This window comes from Galleria mellonella, unplaced genomic scaffold, assembly GCF_026898425.1.
Source record: "Galleria mellonella isolate WM207_F2 unplaced genomic scaffold, CSIRO_AGI_GalMel_v1 utg57, whole genome shotgun sequence".
Classification (NCBI taxonomy): Eukaryota; Metazoa; Arthropoda; class Insecta; order Lepidoptera; family Pyralidae; genus Galleria; species Galleria mellonella.
Genome location: NW_026442119.1, coordinates 5,814,161 through 5,835,878, shown reverse-complemented (window position 1 = coordinate 5,835,878; position 21,718 = coordinate 5,814,161). Strand labels below are relative to the sequence as shown.

At 30.9% G+C, this 21,718-nt stretch overlaps 3 protein-coding genes across 3 annotated transcripts in view; 2 read left to right on the top strand and 1 right to left on the bottom strand.

Annotated features, from left to right (window-relative positions):
- Nucleotides 1-2,417: 2,417 nt before the first annotated feature.
- Nucleotides 2,418-4,836, bottom strand: LOC113509779 (partner of bursicon). The gene is made up of 3 exons (XM_026893201.3): nucleotides 4,681-4,836; nucleotides 3,607-3,731; nucleotides 2,418-2,994 (listed from the first exon to the last, which is right to left on the bottom strand). Exons 1-3 carry the CDS (start codon nucleotides 4,796-4,798, stop codon nucleotides 2,824-2,826), a joined length of 414 nt encoding a protein of 137 aa, XP_026749002.1. The 5' UTR covers nucleotides 4,799-4,836; the 3' UTR covers nucleotides 2,418-2,823.
- Nucleotides 4,837-6,541: 1,705 nt separating this feature from the next.
- On the top strand, nucleotides 6,542-10,115 carry LOC113509807 (bursicon). Its single transcript, XM_026893232.3, has 4 exons — nucleotides 6,542-6,707; nucleotides 6,796-6,905; nucleotides 8,298-8,423; nucleotides 9,878-10,115. The coding sequence occupies exons 1-4, from the start codon at nucleotides 6,611-6,613 to the stop codon at nucleotides 10,010-10,012; spliced, it is 468 nt and encodes a 155-aa protein (XP_026749033.2). The 5' UTR covers nucleotides 6,542-6,610; the 3' UTR covers nucleotides 10,013-10,115.
- A 1,020-nt stretch (nucleotides 10,116-11,135) lies between these two features.
- Nucleotides 11,136-21,718, top strand: part of LOC113509806 (lysine-specific histone demethylase 1A) — a 346,558-nt gene continuing 335,975 nt past the window's right edge. Inside the window, exons 1-10 of the mRNA XM_026893231.3 lie at nucleotides 11,136-11,276; nucleotides 11,354-11,583; nucleotides 11,971-12,160; nucleotides 12,683-12,836; nucleotides 13,782-13,910; nucleotides 15,197-15,339; nucleotides 16,119-16,268; nucleotides 16,406-16,464; nucleotides 17,248-17,472; nucleotides 18,552-18,700. Coding sequence (XP_026749032.2) covers nucleotides 11,253-11,276; nucleotides 11,354-11,583; nucleotides 11,971-12,160; nucleotides 12,683-12,836; nucleotides 13,782-13,910; nucleotides 15,197-15,339; nucleotides 16,119-16,268; nucleotides 16,406-16,464; nucleotides 17,248-17,472; nucleotides 18,552-18,700 — 1,453 coding nt within the window. The 5' untranslated portion in view covers nucleotides 11,136-11,252. The remainder of the gene's footprint in view (nucleotides 11,277-11,353; nucleotides 11,584-11,970; nucleotides 12,161-12,682; nucleotides 12,837-13,781; nucleotides 13,911-15,196; nucleotides 15,340-16,118; nucleotides 16,269-16,405; nucleotides 16,465-17,247; nucleotides 17,473-18,551; nucleotides 18,701-21,718) is intronic.

Here is a 21,718-nt window from a genome sequence, read left to right as displayed (position 1 = left end):
TATGGTGATTAATTATGTATATTACTCTGTACTAGGTAATCATAGATCAAGCATAATATCTAGATAATGCTTTTGATTTAGACATTTTAAAACTTGACTAGTTCTTGTTCCTGTTTTCAAAGAAATTGATTTTGAGGTAGCGATGCGCGAATTCGAATGATTTTGTTAATCGAATAACAGAATCGTGTGAATTCGTTAGTAAAAACTAATTTTATATTTCGACTATTAATTATTAATATACTAATTTCTGTATTCAATGACTTTACCAATTAGTAGCTAATTACAACAAAGTCCTTTTTACCGTCTGTATCCTTTACTGCTACATTATCATCCCATCATAATAAAAGCCGACTACGAAAAAAAATGTCATCAAATACTGAAATATTAATTTTACGATATTTTCGCAATTTCCTATAAAAACTATACTTTTATTGACGAATAGTCATTTATATTAAATTTAAATTGGCAACACTCTTATCAAAAAACCAACGATCGTGACGACTTGGCTATTTTCGTGTCGATTCGTACATTAACCACTGCTAATGAATTATATATACTAATACTGAATTATATATTATATACTAATATAGTACTCGAATGATAATAGTAGTCGGGTGACATTAGTAGTCGGCTGACATTAGTAATCGTATACTGTTGACGGAATACTTTTTATAATGGGTGCACTCTTTATTAAATCGTTTCTGTTAATTGGAGTGCAATATAATTATTAACAGTGCATAGTTTAAGAATGGACGACCAGGAGCTTTTAGTAAGATGGTTAGGTAGCCGCCATCTGAGCGGACAACTCCTGGCTGGTTGTCTGTTTTAAGGACGAACAGTCATTATCGTCGAGTTTCATACAATGTATTATTAATAGATAAGCAAATAAATGAGTGTCGACCGTCATCTATTTTTACCCTATCGAAGAACTACAGACCGATATTCCTTCTGAATTACGTCTATGTACTATTTTCGAGAGACCTGACCAATCGTCTTACGTACAAACTCAATAACTTCCAGCATCCCGAACAAGTTGGCTTCCAAAAAGGCTTTAGCATCATATACCATTACAACATTACAACAGATTATTCAAAAGACCGAAGAATATAATCTGCCACTATGCATGACGTCTGTGGACAATAAGAAAGCCTTTGATTTGGTCAGGACATGGGTGGTACTACAGTCCCTTCAGTGGTGCCAGATTGGCCATAGGTATATCGAAGTTTAGAAGTGTATTTATTACTATAAATTATTGCTACGATGTCTATCCGAGTACAGAACCAGGGTACGAAACCCATCCCAGTGCTAAAAGGTGTAAGAGCGGATGATGTCACATTCCAAAAACGTTTTTACAGTTGCATTGAAGGATGTTTTTTAAATTACTGGACTAGAAAAGATATAGTCATAGATATACATCAATGGCGAATACATCATTTACTTTTGTCAATGATATAGTAATCATGGCGGAGTTCTTGGAGGACTTGAATACTATACTTAATGACCTTAATAGCGAGCTACAAAGAGGGTTATGCTCGGAGTTTCTTTGCTTGTTAGAATCCGAAATGAAGCTATTCACAAAAGAACCTAAGTAACCTACATAGATCGAAGAATAAGCAAGCTGAAGTGGCAATGGGCTAGTTATAGCTCGAAAAACCGATGAGGAATAAAGGTTTTTGAGTGGCGACTTCGTACGGGCAAACGCAATTTAGGGCGATCCCCCACTAGATGGAGCGATCACCTCAAATGCATTGCAGAGAGTCAGTAGATATAAGTGGCTCAGGCCCGTTTTTTATGGCAGTTTATAGGGCTATAGGGGTCTATAGCCTATGTACAGCAGTAGACGGATAATGGTTGAGATGTTGATAATGATGACTGCAAATAAGTGACTGTGGACTGTCGTGTCTAGATCTTATTAATTACCTTTAAATTGATTGTTTGTGTGCATAAGTCGATGAACTGATTGGTGATAATTTCGTTGTAATTATTTCAGATCTTTTGCTTCACAAGCTCCATTATCTCTGATGACTAGGAGGGAGAGCGCGAATGTTTATTTTTTTAATTTAAATTAAAAGTACGCAAAATGAAATAAATAAAAATCAGTCTTAAAATATATAAATAACCTTTTTTATAAGTAGGTTCATTTTGAAATTTTAAGTATACTTTTGTTCTTATCAAAGAAATTAAAAATATATTTTCAATTATTTCAATTGTAATATGTGTGGGCCAATAATATGTAATACCAATCCAAATTTGTAACCGATAACGTTAAGAGTTGCTGAGGTATAGCATTGTGATAGAGGGAACTAACGAACCAACGGATAAGGTCGCACAATAAGGGTTCTTTTGTACCTTTTTAGTACGGAACCCTAAAAATATAGGATTGTAATAAAAATTTTTAAAAAACGTAAATAAGTTGAAGGCCCACTTGATAGAAAGTGGTAACCGCCGTCTATAGACATGAACAGCATAATGGACATCAAAGAATACATACTTTGTGGGGCTGTGGTAGTATGAGGGCTTTTATAGGTAGTCGTATTGCAGGCGTTCATGTGAGTAGGTAGTAAATTTTACAGTTGTTTTAGTATGATAAAAAAATTGATAATTAGATTCCTAGGTATTGATTATATTAGTAAGTATTGTATTATATTAATAAACTATATATTGCTAACATTTTATTATTATTTTTTTTAGATTTTTTTTGTTATCACACTATATCATTAAATGGCCTCAACAATGATTTTTCACAAATTCTCATGTTAGTAAATTAAGTACAATTATCCACAAAGATATAAACTTAGTAAAATAACACATGCATTTAAAATGTTATCGGCTGAAGTCTCCACATTTGTAACATTTGCAGTTGTCGGGTTCTCGTAGACGAACTTCCATAATTGCATGATCTTCGTCTTCAAGCCTGAGTCCATCGGGATCGTAGCAGTGCGTTAAGGTCACTAGTCGTTCACGCAAAAAGTTCTCTCTACAGCAGAAGCATTCCTAGGAAATCCAAACAGTAATAACTATAGAAAATATGTAAGTATAAGATTAGAATTGCCATGTGGTCCTGGCATAGAATGGGGCATCCCTTCCTTCCTTTCCTGTGGATGTCGTATGGGGCAACTAAGGGAATTTAATGGTCGAGGCATGAGCAGCAGCGTCCCTTCTAAAACATCACCAAAACCTAAATGCGGTAACCAACCCGCCTGTCAAGTATGGCGACTACTGGAAAAAGCCTCTTCAGTCTAGTAGTGGACAGTGTTTAAGTTAACAACTGCTATGATGAAGATTACAATGTAAAAGAGTACCTAATTCTTTTTTAGGGTTTCGTATCACAAAGATATAGAGGAATCTTAATTACATGCAGATGCTCTAACAATTTTTCACTCCTAAATCTAAGATAAATACGAGATACGTGTTATGATATTATAAGGAGATGAGTAAAGGAACAAATCGACACAATCAAGACAATCAAAACTGAAATAAACTTAGAAAAGTTATCATTCTAATTTATCCAATTAATTCGAAAATCGAACTCAAATCAATGAATGTATCATTTGAGTAAAAGAACAACCTTGCCATTGCGCAATATAGATTGTGCTTTGTACAAACCTTTAAAAATCCTGTTGACGTTACGACAGACGGTTGAACTTGACTATTGCACATTCCTTCACATTTGTTTACATTTACTTCTCCACTACATGATCTTACTAATCTTCCCATATCATCAAACTCCTCTGTAAGTATAAGATTTGCAATTTTTGGTTACGATACATTACCTAAATTACTAAGCTATATTACTAAGCTATAGATTTTTAATGAATTTAGAAATGAAAAAGGATCTCAATTTACCTTTGAACTTCATTTGATAATTGTTTTTTTTTATTTCTTTCTTTACGCTAATGTTATATAATTTTATCGTAAGTGCTATTTTGTTGCGTAGCAAAATCTTAATTTACCTATCTAAATAAGTAGTAAATAAATTTTAATATGGGCTACTAGAATTTGCAAAGAGACCTCATGAGATCCGGTGTGATGAGTACTAAATACTTATCTATACTAATATTATAAAAAAGCAATATGAGTTTGGATGTTTGGGGTAATATCCGGTACTACTGATTAGATTTTGAAAATTCTTTCACTATTTGAAAGGTATATTATCCCTAAGTGCTATAGGTTACTTTTTATTTTGGTAAATATATATTAAAAAAAAAATGGTTTTATGTTAAAAGGAAAATAAATTTCGCAAGATTAAGTTCGGATACAGGTTTGACATATCCTTTATTTAAATTCTTATAACAACAAATAGCTAAATTAAAATGTAAGTTTCATGGAAATAAAGCATATTAATTGATGTAGTTGGTTAGAAGATAATGCGAAATAAAAACAATAAGCCGGTAAAATTATTGCGTTGTCGGTGGCGCTGGCCATGCGAGAATAAAAGACGGGTGCGGTGGTGAGAGGCGCAGGGGAATTATATAAACGCGCACATATCAAATTGTTAAATAGCCTGTTCATTGAAAAAAATTTTTAAAATAATTTTAAAATATCTGCCTTACTAAAATATGTTGAACAGTTTAAAAGTTATAGAAACAAATATTGCACTCGTGTGAAGCCGGAGCGGGTCACTAGTAAGTTTTAAAATATGAATTATATTGTTAATCATATTTTTTTAATTAACATTACCTTTAGTAACATGAATTTCAGTGGGAACTGTTTCACAATTTTCATCTGCATAAGATTTCATTAAAATAATAGCCAGAATTTCTAACAAACATATTGAAAAACTTTTAAAAAACACCATTATTTGCTTATTCTCGAGAAGTCACTACTGATACTAGTACAATTGCAAGAATGTATTGATAAAGAGTGCAAAATCCCTTATATAGGAAATTTTGTATCCTGCTGTGATGGGATGGGGAAAGCAGTCCTGTAACTTTACCAGCATGTTATCGGGAAGTTAAGTAAAATGTCTTGTCATTCGCCTTTTTTTAGGACAATATGAATCTAGTTAAAAATTATAATAACCATTTCAATATATGTTATTCGGTTTTATATTTACTTACTAGTAATATACTAAAGTATTTAATTTTTATCTACATTAATTTAATTAATAATTAAATCAAAACATATCTATTTCCAGGTATTATAGTCATGAACATACTTAGGTATTTTTTTTACATCTACATAATCTTTGATATTTGGAGACACTAAGGTCCAAACGGCAAAAAGGGGCGTTATAAGGTTATTGCAACAAATTTTATGTTTTTTCTATATGTGTATAACGGGACTTTTATGAACTTATGCGCTTTGCGTCATAACGTCTTGTCTTGCACTGATGTTTGTGGCTCGCAGAACCAGTGAAGACACCTAATTTCAGATTTAGTTCTTCAAGCATTTATTAACAAGGCGCTGAGATTATTCCTCTGAGCTGTTCCTCAGTCAGTGGCGGCCATAGCCAAAATTTTTAGGTGGTGCGAGATCTTTTGGGTCACCCCACCAAACACAACAGTTAAAGCTTTTTCCATGATTAGTCGTGATTAAGCTTTTCATAATTTACAGACAGATTTTATATCTTTATATCTCTGTATCTTAGATAGACTGACCAAATACTGAGGTTAGTAGTAGGACGGATGAGAAATAATAATAGCAAAAATTTATATTTATTTGATTGCTTTTATATAAACTATTATGCTGCAAAAATCATAAGTAGTTACGAGAATTAAATTAAATCAATAAAGAAAAACAATTTCATAAAAAAAGTCTATGTAGAAGGGCATCTTCCTTGATTTTGCGCTCGTAATATTATTTATTTCCTGGGCAATATTATTTTCTGTGTACAAAATTGCAAGATCTGACAGTATTTCTTTACTGAGAATTGAATGTAAGTTGTAACAAGTTTTAATTTATTGAAATTTCTTTCTCCTTTAGCGACAGTTACAGGTATGATTAGCAAAATATGAAGAGCTGGCCACACATTCGGGAAAATATCCTGCTAAACATTTTGTTTAATAAGTCGAAGAATTTTTAATAGCTCTGCTTATTGATGAAGAAAGGGGAAGGAAGGGGTGGTTCATTATATGCCGGGACCACACGGCACGTGACCATGATATTATTTTTTCCCTCAAATACTACTTACGTGTAAGTATACTAAACCTTATGAAGATTGGTTTAGCCGTCAAGGCATTAAGTGGCAATAAATAACCACGCACATTTTCACATTTATAATAGTTATATAACAACTAAATATGTTTAAAAACTATCATATAAAAATAAAACAATTTAAATGCGTATAATATGTTACCCATTATATTACCAATGTAGATCAGTATATTTCTTCTATCGTAAATTGCTTGTCTGAAAGTCGGGAGCCCATTAAAAGACTCATTAGTTCATGTTTGCACGGTCGGATCACTATGTATTTTCTTCAGTGGCGTGTCCGTTAAACGATTTTCATTGTTTAGTATACTATTATAATTATACTAACAGATTTAGGTATATACTTAGGTGTTCCTTTAAAAGTCGATACATTCTTCCTTACCCTTAAGTAAGTTTTATCCACCGTATGAGAAAGACGCTTTCAAGTATAGAAGAATAAGAACTAATAACCGACAAAATGATTTCGAATTTATTTTTATTCTGTATGTTAATTGTATACATGTGTCACATACAAGAGAAAAATGTTAGAGCACAAGAAGTTCATGCAGCTCCAGGTATATAAAATCTAGTTCAAATATTTAATGATATTACACGAAGTTTCTATGAATTTACTTCTTGATATTTAATATTTATTGTTAACAGGTCAAGAATGCCAGATGACTCCAGTAATACATGTATTACAACATCCGGGATGTGTGCCCAAAGCGATACCATCATTTGCATGTATTGGAAAATGTTCAAGTTACGTACAGGTACGTTTATTAAATATTATAATCGTCAGTAGAAGTTAATAAATATGCTTATGACTATAAACTTTAATGGTGTAATCAATGATATTTGTCGATTGTTGCCGTCGTGGTGAACTTTATAATCGAAATGCACACATTTCTATAAAATCAAACTTAATATTGAGTAATTAAGTACATTCAAACAATAAATTATTTATTATTATCCTTACGTATTGTATTATAATTTATTAATATTGTGTATTGTAATACTTTCTCTATAGTCTGTTTAATATTGGTAAAAACAGGTAGAAGTGGAGTAGGTAGACTAGGTAGAAGTAGCGAGTTCATCCCTGGGAATATATATATATATATATATATATATATATATATATATATATATATATATATATATATATATATATATATATATATATATATATATATATATTATAGCTTTTTTACTGGAGACCATGGGTTCCAGGCATTGAGTCTATTTAAAGAGGTATAACAGCAGTTGGTAGAAACTTTCTATCTATAAAAATAAAACCTTAAATTCTAAATTATTTTCTTATATTGGTATTATGTTAGTTATGTTACTATTTACATATTTATTAAATTGAATTAAACTTACATTTTGTATAGAAAAAAAGGAAAATAATAAATTTCACTCAGATTAATTTGATTTAGTATTGTTGTGACACAAAGTTAATCTTGTTTGGTGTCCGCTAATATAGAACATACGATCTTTGTAGTCCATAAGACAAGACAGAATATTATATTACTGGGGTATACTCGTATTTTCAAACCAATTCAAGAATAGGGTTTTCAATTCGGTTGTATTTTTTTATGTTTGTTATTTCATAACTCCGTCAAATGTAAACCGATTTAGCAAATTGTTTTTTTTTTTATGAAAGGATACATCTACTTACAAAATGGTCTCATAAATTTTTTATTAAAATTAGTTCAGTAGTTTAGTTTTTAAATAAGAAAAAAAAACAAATTGAAGTCGATATTTTTTTGTGGAACACAATCTTTATTATTATATTACAATAAAATGTTTTATTGAATAATTTTAATGATTTTTTATTGAAAGGGTTTTAATTTTAGAGGGATTACAAATTAAAATTAATGTATTTTTTGGTAAAAGTAGTAATTGTCAGCAATTGGTTGTATTTTTGTACACATATTATTAAACTACTATTAAAGAAACATCATCATCATCACCATATCAGCCATTATTAATCCACTGCGGAATATAGATCTCCCAACGGAGTTAGCAACCACAGTTAGGATTTGGTGATGTTTTGAGAGGGATGCTGCTGCCCATCCCTCAATCCTTAAGTTAAATAAACTTATACCCTTCCATAATTAAGTTTCTATACCTATCTTTTCTATAAAAACTATTATTAATTATAGGTATCTGGAAGCAAGATTTGGCAAATGGAAAGAACATGCAATTGCTGTCAGGAATCTGGCGAGAGGGAAGCTACTGTGGTTTTATTTTGTCCTAAAGCTAAAAGTGAAGACAAACGATTCAGAAAGGTAAGTTATTAATAAGTGGATATTTAGAATGAATACATCGCATTACATGTAATATTCCTAATCAGCTACACGCACATTTTGCGAAAAGCATTTAATTGGTGAAAATAAAAAAGTAAGCTCGCCTACGCTATCGGTATATGCTGGAGGGGCACTGTTGAATGATAATAAGTGAGGATGAAGTTTGATCAGATACCCCATGTGGATTTAATGATAATTAAGTTACTGGCCTGTACTATACCTCCATTGCACCATTCTTTGTAAATAAACTCACAAGAAAAACAGCATTTGCAAATTTCATACTTGTGTAAATAAATAACATGCAAATGTACTCGCCTTGGACTATATAAATTAACTGCTACTGAACAAAAACTCATCTGTATCGCAGTTTTTTTCTTTCACTTGGGGTGTCTCGTCGTCCATATCAAATAGCGAGGACGGGACACTTTGTTCATCTACGTGTACCAAACTAAGAAAAAAAATACACGTTGGTTTCCAGGCGGAACTGCATGGAGGGCTACTTGATAGGGTATATTGCAATTGTTGTTAACAGGTTGTTAAACCTTATTACTAACGTTAGTTTGTAAAAAACGCCTTGATACGTAACAATTTTTTTTGTTCGCTACTTCTTACGCAAGTATTTTAAAATTAAGATACTCAATGGAATATACTACTTTAAGATGGTACATCAAGATAAAACATATACCAGATTTTAAACTAGACATTCAGGAAAACAACTGTGAAAACTGCATTTAATTTAGTGCAGTAGTTATCGCATGATGCAAGAACAAACAGACTGGCAGGCAAAATAAAAAAAAATGGTTTCTACTGCTCTTATTAAGACCACCTACATAATTTTTTTTCAATATATTCTATGTAAAGATATCATTTTAGTACCTAATTTTTTACATATATAAGTGAGATTAAACTGTCGATGGAAAATATGCAACTTTTGCAACGCTGATTTGGTATGGTCAATGTTTTGCGGCGAAAAACCGCGATGTAAGATCTGCTTATGCAGCAGAGATGGCAGACTAGCAGGGCTTACCTTAGAGATAATATTTTATGTGTTTTATGATATGGTGCAAATGACAATTGATATTTTGACAATTTTAATTGTAATAAAAGAAGTAATACTTTACGTACTCTTTACTTTTCAAAATGTATTAGTTTATAAGTAATACAATTTTGACTGCATTAGGTAACTTCTTGAGTAACTGATGTTTCCTCAAGACCGAAAAGAATTTACCATCCGTAAATTATGTGTTAGTAATTTTTTCTATGGTTTTGTTGTTCTGTCATCCGTACAAAGCAGAGCCATCAAGGGGCAAAGATAAATTGCTTTCTGAAATAATTTGTATTTTTAAAAATTGTCTTCTATAGCTAGTAGGTTAATTTTCCTATTATCATTATTGTATGTTGGTAACATGCCCAAATTATTAATTCAATATGTACAGGTAACGACGAAAGCTCCCCTTGAATGCATGTGCAGACCTTGTGGAAGTATCGAAGAGAGTGCTATTGTGCCGCAAGAAATTGCTGGATATTCGGAGGATAGCCTTCTTCAAAATCAATTCAGGAAAACATTGTAATATTAGCATAGCTACTGAATGTCTTGAATTATTGTTGATCAATATATTTATCATTTTTAAACATTAAAATATTTTAAATTGTTACACAAATCTATAAATTAAAAGGCCTTAACCAAATAGTTTGTTTTTTATTTTAATTTAAAGTATGTGTTCAGTCTCAAATTTTGTTCAGTTTTAAATTGTTTCAATCCAAAATTCAATAAAAAAGAGACCTCATTAATATTACGGATGGGTCACAGGTTAGGCAGTGTTTTCCCTTAATTAGTTTTCAAGCATACACTTAATGATAATTATTTTTTATAAACTACACAGTTTTAAACTCTATTTTGCTTCATTTGAATTTGTAAACGTCTTTTTCATTACCGTAAACTAAATCATAAATTCAGTCATAATATCACTGATAACTTAGAGAAATAAGAAAACAGGAGATACATATTACTATCACCCACTAGTTCACTTATGAACTTAGTGATTTGAGATGGAAATTAAAATGATCAATTTCATATATGAATTAAAACTATTGTTATATGTAATAATGAACTGTAGTGTTTAATTTTTTTTAAAGCTGAAAAAGGCTTAGGTATACGTAATCTATTACTTGTTTTTGCGCTTAATTGAAAGTTCCGCTTGTATGCTGGACTACTGATCACTTGTGGCCAAGATAAAATTATCAGTAGGCAGTCTATGGGGGAGGTTTATGTTAAGCAGTGAACAGATGCAGATGCTGTAATGATGATGATTTTGATGATAAAATTTATATGTAGGTACTGAGAACTTAGTCTTATTTTGTTGATATATTATAGCGACAATATAATAATATTATTGACAACATCATCATAGCAGCCGTTAACTGTTGGTTGCTGAAGATAGACTTAATCCATAAAATTAACACTAAAGATTAAAAATAATTTATCTAAATTTATGACATTTGTATTCGACTGATTCGCAAATTCCAGACAAATTATCATATTGAGGACTAGGCAGCATGGTCTTCGACCTTAGCCTATTCCACAACGGAACAAACGTACTAAAAAGAAAATCGACTGATTCGCTAGACTGACTGCTACAATTTGACTATTGAATGACTTAAATGTTATAGCTGCTGTCGCCAGCTGTCACTTGAAAGTTTATTGAATCTTCAGTAGGTACTTTAATTCGTAAAGTGCTTTGTTTTCATTTTTTTTTTATTATTCTATTATTAATCGATTTTGTATTGCGGTACATCAAATAATATAGAAATATGAGTCGTCGTAAACGTGTAAAGGTTAGGTTGTTATTATACATCTTGTATTTGTTTGTAGAATGTAATTTATTTCTTAGGTTATGTTTGTATACAAACAGGTCGAAAATCGCGATTTAGATGAGAAGTTGAAGCAAGATGACTCTGAATCTGATCAGTCCGAAAAGAGTAAAGTTACTTCGTCAAGTCCATCTTTACTCGGCGGCCGACGAGAGTCCTCTTCGAGCCATACAACTGACATTAAAGATTTGAAGAAAGAAGAAAAACCGGCATCTGACGACACAAAGACCGATGATATTGAAGAGATTAATTACAAGGAGATGTTAAATAGGTAAAAAAAAATAGCATATATATTCACTTAGTGTCAAGTTTATAGTTTGAGAAAATATATTTTTGAAGTGCATTTTTCTACACATTTTCTTTTTAATGATATTATAAATTTAAATATTTTGTCAGTGGATATCCTTAGGGTATTTGTAAACATAATTATTTGGTATTTAATTTCTCAATTAGTTTCTAATTTAGTTTTATATTTAAATTCACAAAGGCAAATTGCAGAATACAGTAGTTTGAAATATTGGTAAGACTCTCATATCAATATTGTAAAGGAGGAGCAGGAGTCAGGTTAGGGAGATTTCCCTAATCATTCAAAATGGAAAATTGAATTTCTTTTTATTTTCGAAAGCCTATACATAAAATGATAAATATATTATTGCAGTTTGGAAGGAGCCGCTTTTCAGTCACGATTGCCATTTGATAAAATGTCTTCACTAGAGGCAGAATGTTTCTCAGATCTTCAAGGAGCTTCCAGTCATGCTTTTATTCAAATAAGAAACCGTATACTAAAATTGTGGTTTGAAAATCCAAAGAAACAACTTACCCCAGAATATTCTATACAGAAAATGGAGGTAAACTCAATATATTATAGTTATAACTTAATAATATCTTTAAATTCATGCTTTTATGATGAAAGCAATATGTTTGACATATTAATCATAATAATTAATTTAGTGATAGAAAAAGTACTATAATCTAATGATCTAATTGAAGTATTTTCGATAACTTGAAATAATATGATATTGGATGCCTATATATTTTGAAGGGGGGAAAGGGATTGTTAGTCATGCAGACTATCAGTCTCGTTGCTAGCAATATTACCCTATCAGGTTGACCTCCATGTGGTCCCCTCCGGAAACCATCGTACTGAATTCCAGGTGTATTCTTCATGATAGGCTAACTGATCTGCTCTTTCATCCTTACTTATCATCCTCTACTGGCGCCCCGTCTGTGTATACCATAGACGAGGTTACCATTCCATTATCATCCATTAAAAAGAAAGCTATTTTGAATATACAGTAATAGAATATCTAATTGTATTAAATATTATGTATGTATTGTTGTTATAATGATTGCAATGATTGATATTTCAGCCTCCATACAATGGTGACCCCGCTTTGGTTATGAGATGTCATACATTCTTAGAGAGACATGGCTTTATTAACTATGGCATATATGAGCGTATCACACCTATACCAAATCCACCTAAAGGGAAACAGAGACCAAAAGTGATTATCATTGGAGCAGGTACTCATATTTCTTTTTGATTTGATATTTAAGTTACAATGTTCTTAGTAATAATAGTTAAAGGGTAGAACCAACATGGATAAATTCCTTAAAGAACATTTAAAACATATAGTTAAGGGCATTTTAGTCCTCTGGAGCAGCGATTAATAAATGACCAACTTTATATACATAAAATACTTTAATAAAACAATACAATGTACTCCCTGTACATTGTTTAATAATGGTATCTATAGTCTATAGATAATATTTGTTATTTTTTATCATATAAACTATCAAGTTCTCTGTCTATCTTAATGATACATAAAAAAAAAAAAAACACTTGAAATATGAAAATCAGTATGTGCCTATATATGTTTATTGTTGAATAATAATTATCATGGGTCATTCATTCAGTATTGTAATTGTTGGTTTTACTCAGTCTTTAAATTCAGGGATTCAGTTTCTAATTTTAATTTATGTATATTTGTTTAGCTTTGTCAATAGAACTTGATTTTCCAGTTTGTCACTCTGTTGCCCAGTTTGTTGCTATTTATATTTCATTTATAATTCACTGATTCATGACTAGTCAGATATTTTTTTTATGATAACTTATGAGTTAAGCTTGAGTTAATCTATACAAATTTTCTATCACTGTGTAATGGCTCATTAAACATTAACTATATGATATTACACAGTGATTGCAATTTATTTAAAAATAATAATAATATTATACAGAGGGGTGATATGAATTTTTTCAAATTATTTACTTTTAATATAAACCTAAATTGGATATAAGTAAGATACATTTTGCGTGAGACCCTCTGTTGATAAAAAACCTGTTTTAAAAAAAATTAAAGTAATTAATAAAATAATCTACAGTGAATCCATTACGCCACTTCTGAAAGTAAGCAAGTAATAAGAAAAATAAAAAAAAAAGTAAAAATGTGCCACTATATTATGTTTCAGGAGTGTCGGGCTTGGCTGCTGGTCGTCAATTAACATCATTTGGATGTGAGGTTGTCATATTGGAGGGTAGAGATAGAGTCGGTGGAAGAGTTGTCACATATCGAAAGGGGCCTTATGTTGCTGATTTAGGTAAATGTACTCAAGTATATTTAGATAGCTAGTTTATAGAGGTATCATTTGTATGATCTTTAAATTATCCCTATTAAAACCAGGAAAGTGAAACGATATAAATAAACTAGCTGTTGCCCGTGGCTTTGTTCCACTGTAAGTATAAGGGTTAAATGTTTGTATGGAAGTCTGTGATTTTTAAAATAAGAAGTATGAAATTTTATTCTGGTTACAAATTAGTATATTACGGCGTTTTTATTTTTCTTTGCACATTTTTATATATTTTGATTATAGTTGTCTTTGTACATTATGTTTAAAATAAACTGTTATAATAATATAGGTAATTAATACAAAACTGGTGGGGCGCTACATTGACCTAGTACGTGCAGTGCTAAGTTATATATATTTATAATTATTAAATTTCTTACTAAATCAACAATTTTATTGCACTGCACGCATGAACATGGATGGCTCCATAACTTTCAACCACTATTTTAGAACCTTGTATGTGAAATTTCATGATTCTAACTATAAAAATGATGGACATCCTTTTAAGAGATGGATTGTCAAAAATGTTTAAATACGCTTTTATTTATTTTTAACCACAAACTTAAAACAGAAATTTCATGCTTCTAATTTTGAAAATGACAAATTTCTATGTAATCCTATGTTTCTTATTTTACCCCTTTTAGGGTAAAAATTGCAAAAATACATAGTAGATGTTTAAAATGTCAAGTTTTTAACCTGTGTGGTTTTGTTTTTGGGTCGCGTAAATAACAGAGCGATCCATCCTCGCTATTGGATACGGGCGACGGATTAGCTCGAAATATAGGAGATTGACTAAAGAATGAATGTACACATAGTATATGGTTAATATGGATAAAACCTTTTTAGCTTGCTAGATTCTTTATATTTAAATCTAAAATATAAATCCTGAGAATCATTAACAACAGTTTATTTCCATAATGTTTTTTCTTAATTTATTTAATGGGCTTTAATATTTTTATGAAATGTATTGAAAGCTTATGGAGAAGCTGCAACCAGAATGTGTAGTGGTTACAACATTATAGGATTGCTGTTTATAAAATGTATTAGACCTTAATCAGTGCTGAAACTTTAGTATTGATATGACAATAATTATTATCTATATTTAATAATTAATTTTGAAATATTAAAATTAAATAATATTGGTTCATCATAATGGTTTCATAAAATCATGCACAAAAATTATATTAATTATGAAGACTGTTTATTTAGTAAAATCAATTGGGTACGTTTAATACACTCTTATATATTTTATTCTACAGGAGCTATGGTGGTAACAGGGTTAGGAGGCAACCCAGTAACCACATTATCAGTTCAGATGAATATGGAATTGCATAAGATCAAACAGAAGTGTCCACTGTATGAAGCCACTGGCAATCAAGTACCTAAACATAAAGACGAAATGGTATGTGGAATTAATAATTTTAAAATTTTAAAAATTAAAAAGTATTCAATTTTTGTATCTATTACTCATATTTTCTAATGATCCCTTGGGATTATTTTCTAATATGATTAAACACAATGACAGCTGGTTCATCTATGATACTTGCAAACAAGTCTTGTGTACATGCAGGGAATGCTCTAAACAAGATTATTGTAACTATAATAATTGTAAAATTTTCGTTTGTGTTATATCTTAAAATATTACTACATTTCAGTAATAATATGCAAAGCATTTGACAGGTAATTTGCTCTTATTATCGATATAATAAAATTAAAGATTTTGCTTCACAAAAAAGTTATTATAATTGTGACAAAACCACTTACATATTTTGATCTCAAAACTAAACTATTGAACCAATTTTGATAAAATTTATATGGAACTGATCGATAAGTATATCCTTTCAGATAAAAAAAGAATTTTCCAAACATTAAAAAAAATATCTCCGAATCCAGAACCTTCTTTTTAAAGTCAGTTGAAAAGAGTTTAATGCTACTTGTTATAGTTGCGACTGTGTTTGCCCCATTTTGCCTTTTATGGAGACGATTTAAAACAGTGGTCAAAAATAAAAAAAAGGTTTTATCTTTTAGCCCACTAAATTGTCTATTCTCAACAAACATAAGAAAAAAAATTGTGTAGACACATGAAAATAGTGTAGGTTGAGTAACTCATACATTTAATATTATGATTTTATAATATACATATACATTTGTATGTTATATTACGTATTATTATTTTTATAGGTGGAACGTGAGTTCAACCGTCTTCTCGATGCTACTTCTTATTTATCTCACCAAGTTGACTTCAATTATTATAATGATACTCCGGTCTCACTTGGTCAGGCATTAGAGTGGGTAATCAAACTCCAACAGAAGAATGTCAAACACAAACAGGTCAAACAATTGATTCATTATATTAAAACAATTATAATTATATTAGTCTCATTGTCTTTCTCTCGTTTATTTAAATTAAATATGAATTATAAATTGTAATTGTATTTTGTTAATAAAGTATTAATTATATCTTTTAGATACAACATTTGAAAGCTGTGATAACTTTACAAGAAAAATTTAAAACTAATTTAAATAAGTAAGTATAAGTATTGTTAATTGAAATATATGTATTAAGTATATAAATGAATTATTTATAATTAAACTAACTCTATCTGTGACTTCACCCTCAAGACTGGTATAAAAAGGACCCAATCTCCTCTTTTAGAATACTACACGTATGCGTTTTGCCCTGTTACTAACAATCCCTTCCCCTTTTTCCCCAGAATGGTAGATTTATTAATAGGTGAAAATGGAATGGTTATCCCGCTTGCGCTATCAGTATATGCTGATTAGGTACCAGTGATATATGATGAAGGCAGGTCAGTTGGTCAGTGGCCCATTGTGAATAATTCAACAAGAATTAACCACCTTGGTTTCCAGGGGAAAACGCGTGGGGGTCAACATGGTAAGGTATATTGCTAGCAATGGGGCTGTTAAACTCGTTACTGACAATCTCTTCCCTCCCCAGAACGGTAGGTTCTTCAGTGCATAAATTTTTGACACAAAAGGCATAAAACCTAAGTACTGAGGAATAGCAACAATTGAGTCAGGAGTCTTGGGTGGGGTAGTATTATTAGCGAGGACTGAACATTTAATAAATCTAGTTGTGCATTCGATTCGCACCAAAAGAGTATAAATTCTGTTTTCCATGATGTTTATGTTTATGCGCGACGATTACCACTTTCCATCTAAATGAGTTCTGTTTTGTTTTCTGTCAATAATATAATAATAATAAGTATAAAAAATACTTGTCTAAAATAATATCGAATTTGATGTATTGAAGTTGCAACTTAAATTGCATTTTTTTACAATTTACCAGGATGACTGACATACAAGAGTTATTGAAATCAATGAAAGTTGAGAAAGATGCGCTCCTAGTTGAGAGGGAGAGGGGTGCGACGGGTGAAGCGAGTATCTTGCAAGAGTTTAATTTACGTCGCCTTAACAGAGAGATGAACCAGTTATGCAATGAGTATGATTCATTAGTTACCCAAAATGCCAATATTGAGGAGAAATTGACACAACTGGAATCCAATCCGCCAAGGTATCAAGATTATCATTATTTCAGCTATTTATTATCCACTGCCGATTCTTACAAAGAACCCTCTCAAGCATCCCATATTTACTGTAATACACTGCTGGAGGTCGTTGTGCAATCTAGCGTAGGGCTCTACGTTTGTTTGCACTGGCTGTCAATTTGAGAATGTCTCTACCTTATCAATTATTTTAATTAATAAATTTATTACGTGTGTGTGTGTGTGTGTGTTAATATATATTACTAGAATAATGTATATTATGAGAGGCCTCGCTCATTACTACAATACTATTTTGCCTACCATCTTACCCGCGTGAGCGGGGTATATTCGCTGACTAGGATAGTAAGCCTATGCCCTGTGTTATCCCAAGTAACGTATATATCAAATTTCATAGTGATCGGTTCAATCGTTAAGGCGCTAAGAAGTAACAAACTAACTTTCTCATTTATAATATTACTAAGGATTATATTTATAGATGGTTTACCAATTGCATCCTCCAATATTGTTTATAAACAATGTATGATACATTGAGTAACATTAGCAAAGTTCATTGTTTCTGCACATTAATAGTCGTGTCTGGTTACAATTCTTGGCACCTGTCACAATGCACAGACTTAAGTAACATTGTATGTTTATTGACTCATCTGGATTTAATGTGCCATTAATTTAATTGAAATAAACTAGCCGTAATCCGTGACTTTGTTCATGTGAAAATAAAATGTATCATATGTATTTAGTATCAAATTAATTCAAATCTGTTAACATTTATAATAGTGCTTTGTTAGTATAAAATGATATAAGACAATGTTTTCAAAATATTTTACCCATAGGTAGTTAAGTTACTTGTACTCTGTATTTCTTAATAACATATTAGAATAGTACTGAGGTGAAAACTAGCACATACATATGGTTTGAAAAATTTCTTACAAGATATTGACACATAAAAATAAATTCATAGCAGTTTTTTTAATATTTTCGAATTTAGTCATTTCTTCTAACAAATGATATATGGTTATAATATATTATTAACCCTGTTTATACTCATATAAAAGTTCTGATTTTATATTAAAAAGTAAAATGTTTTCAGTTCCGTATACTTATCGGTTCGTGATAGACAAATTCTTGACTGGCATTTCGCCAATTTGGAGTTCGCCAACGCTACGCCACTTGGTAACCTTTCTCTAAAGCACTGGGACCAGGACGATGACTTCGAGTTTACTGGGAACCATTTAACAGGTATGTTATTCTATTTATGTATCAATAATCATCTATTTTGTACGTTGCTAAAAACTAAGTAGACTTAATTTTGTATTGTGAATTTCTTGAAACACAATTATGTTTGATGATCTGAGAAAACCGAAAGCTGATAGTAGTAGCGACGCCAATAAAATTTCTGAAAAATATACTAGAATATTTTTTACTCGTATGTATATATTGTAAAAATAAAAAGCCTTAAAATGATTAAAATTGTAATAAAAGTTTTTAAGTTGGATATTTTTTTACATGATATGTACCAAATTAAGGTATACTATATATGCAATAATAAACTCAAATGTTTGTTATTATTCCTCTATTTTTGTTTATCAGTGTGTTTATTTTGTTATGTTATAAACAGCTTAGTTTTTAGGTTAATTTCATTGGTTTTTGTTACATAAAGGTACGTTTTTTAATTATTAATTGTGATTTTACAAATAATACATAAATTAACATTATTCAAAATATCACACGTAACAATCCGATTAGTTGCTGAGAAATAGCCATTAATATCTGTGAGAAAATATGTTGTACTCCTGCGGGCTAGACAGAGCATTAAAATTATCAATGGCTAGTTTGAGAGCGCAGTTAACATGTTTATTGGATTTTTGAAACCCTACAAGAGTTAGAGCTTTCTAGGCGGTAGAGTTATTGTGATATGCGTAGCTTGAGGTACTGTATTATTGTTTATGACATTAAGAAACTCGACTGTTGCTTTCTTAAGTCAGTCATCATATATCACACAGTTATATGTCTAACAATTTAAATACGTATATTATAAGAAAAATTATAAGTTTTCCTGTGTTATTAGTAACCAGCCAGCGAATATCTTGGGGTATAACCCTGAACATTCAAACCCGAGCTAGTATAGAAAGTTTTGTTTCTTAAAATGATCTAACCAATATTTGAATCCAAAACTTCATTTATGTAAAGTAAGTGCCTATCACTTTGCTATGGAGGTTATCATATATTGAAAATCGCTACTGAAAATAATATGTCTTTTTATGTATCTTTTAAGTAATCATTTAGTGAAGATTTGTTCACTTAGGAAGTTCTTTTTAACTAAAATTATTAATTTATAGAAAGATAAATCTAAAATGTTTTTCAACATCATTGTGCTATCGGTCCCGGTTATTGTAATTAAACAAAATTCGTTAAAATTGAGATGCTTGTTAACTTCGATGGAGCGAGGATCATAATCTTTAGAGTCGGATAATATTGTGTTGCTATTATTATTATATAACCTCGCGAAACTATGAAGATTATCAATTGACAATTTTTGTAATTTATATTTATTAATTTTTAGTTCGAACTCCATCTGTTTGTTTTCCAAAGTTGAATATCATTATTGGTATAAATAATCACAAAAATAAACAGGTACTGTCCGTATATAAGTACACTCGCAAATTTTCATTTTATAATGGAGAAATTTGAAGTCCTTAATACTCGACCATTTTCGTCTAAGAACGTGGCCAGTCTTTTACAAACGGACGACGGGATTAGAGTCAGCGGCTGCAATAACTTCAATTAGCTTCGCGGTCGCAGTATTCGTTAGCGGTTCCCGAACGTTTCCGCACAATCTACTGCGATCGATGCGCCATTGTATAATAACAAAAGATGCTACTCGATAGAAATAGTTGGCCCTAAAAGGATTGGTTTGCCTTTGACTCTTATTTGTTCCCACTTACCAGATGAGAGTACAGCGGGAAGTCCTGTAGCAATGTTTTCTTACATTCCGTAATGACTTTTGTTGATTGTTAAAACATTTCTATGGGAATCGTATCGAGACAGCTACATTTGTTGGATTAATTTTTTTATCATTTGTAATTCATCTTTGATATTGTATTTGCTCATTAACTTGGACTAGATATTGTGTTATATTTGGTCTATTGTAGGTTACAATCAATTGATGATCTTATTTGACTGGGAAAGGCAAACAAATGGAAAATGGTGATCGTCCTCTATAGACATGATCTGCGTCAATGGTATTTCTCAGGCGTATTCTATTTCTGAGAATTAAGACTCCTCCTAACTCCTCCGAAACGGCTTTACCGATTTTTATGAAATTTTTTGTGCATATTGGGTAGGTCTGAGAATCGGCCAACATCTATTTTTCATACCCCTCAATGATAAGGGTGACCCTCCCCAAAATTTTTTTTTTATTTTTTTAACAAATTTTTCCATTTTTATTTTATTATGATTTAGCAATGAAAAATACACACAACTTTAAATTTTCATCGTTTTACGATCAACCCCTGTCTTTTAATCGCGATTTTTATATTTCGCAATAAGTGGTAAAACAACGTTTACGGGGTCAGCTAGTATATATATATATATATATATATATATATATATATATATATATATATATATATATATATATATATATATATATATATATATATATATATATATATATATTATATTTAAATAATTTATCCATTTATATCTGTCCGTTTTATCATTTTATAGTAACAACACCGTTTGCGATTTGTAAACGAGGCTGAAACTGCCTCTGTTCTTGCTCAAGGGCTTGCCCCGTTATGAATGTGGAATTTTCGAGTTAGTGGACGGCTGTGATCTTTCGCAGCGAATGGACGACGTTTGCCTGGAGCGGCGGTTCGTGTCAATAATTACTATCATTTCTCGCCACAAGTTTCCATCAAAGTCGATAAATTGCTCACTGACTTCTGTGAATTGTTATAATGAGCGTTGCAGAAAAGCGACTACTATACATTTAGTTACTTTGTATACGGCTAATATGTATAGAACTAACATTCTGGAATTATTTAATGGCCACTAAAAATAGATGTTACGATTAGGTTGCACTTCATGTTGTCATTGTCGGTGTTTGGCAATTTCGAGCTATTGGTGCGTGGATACAATGAGTGCTATACTTATTTCGCAAACTTTATATATTTGGATATTATTCATAAGATGTTACTGATAGCTAACGATAATGACATTGTTGTATTCCAGACTGCTTAGCTAGTTTAGATT

Coding starts and splice junctions, on each gene's coding strand:
- LOC113509779 (XM_026893201.3), bottom strand. CDS start 4,798: ATGGTGTTTTTTAAAAGTTTTTCAATATGTTTGTTAGAAATTCTGGCT. Junction 3,732..4,680: donor TGAAATTCATGTTACTAAAG/GTAATGTTAATT, acceptor TTATACTTACAG/AGGAGTTTGATGATATGGGA. Junction 2,995..3,606: donor CGTCAACAGGATTTTTAAAG/GTTTGTACAAAG, acceptor TGGATTTCCTAG/GAATGCTTCTGCTGTAGAGA.
- LOC113509807 (XM_026893232.3), top strand. CDS start 6,611: ATGATTTCGAATTTATTTTTATTCTGTATGTTAATTGTATACATGTGT. Junction 6,708..6,795: donor AGAAGTTCATGCAGCTCCAG/GTATATAAAATC, acceptor TATTGTTAACAG/GTCAAGAATGCCAGATGACT. Junction 6,906..8,297: donor AATGTTCAAGTTACGTACAG/GTACGTTTATTA, acceptor TATTAATTATAG/GTATCTGGAAGCAAGATTTG.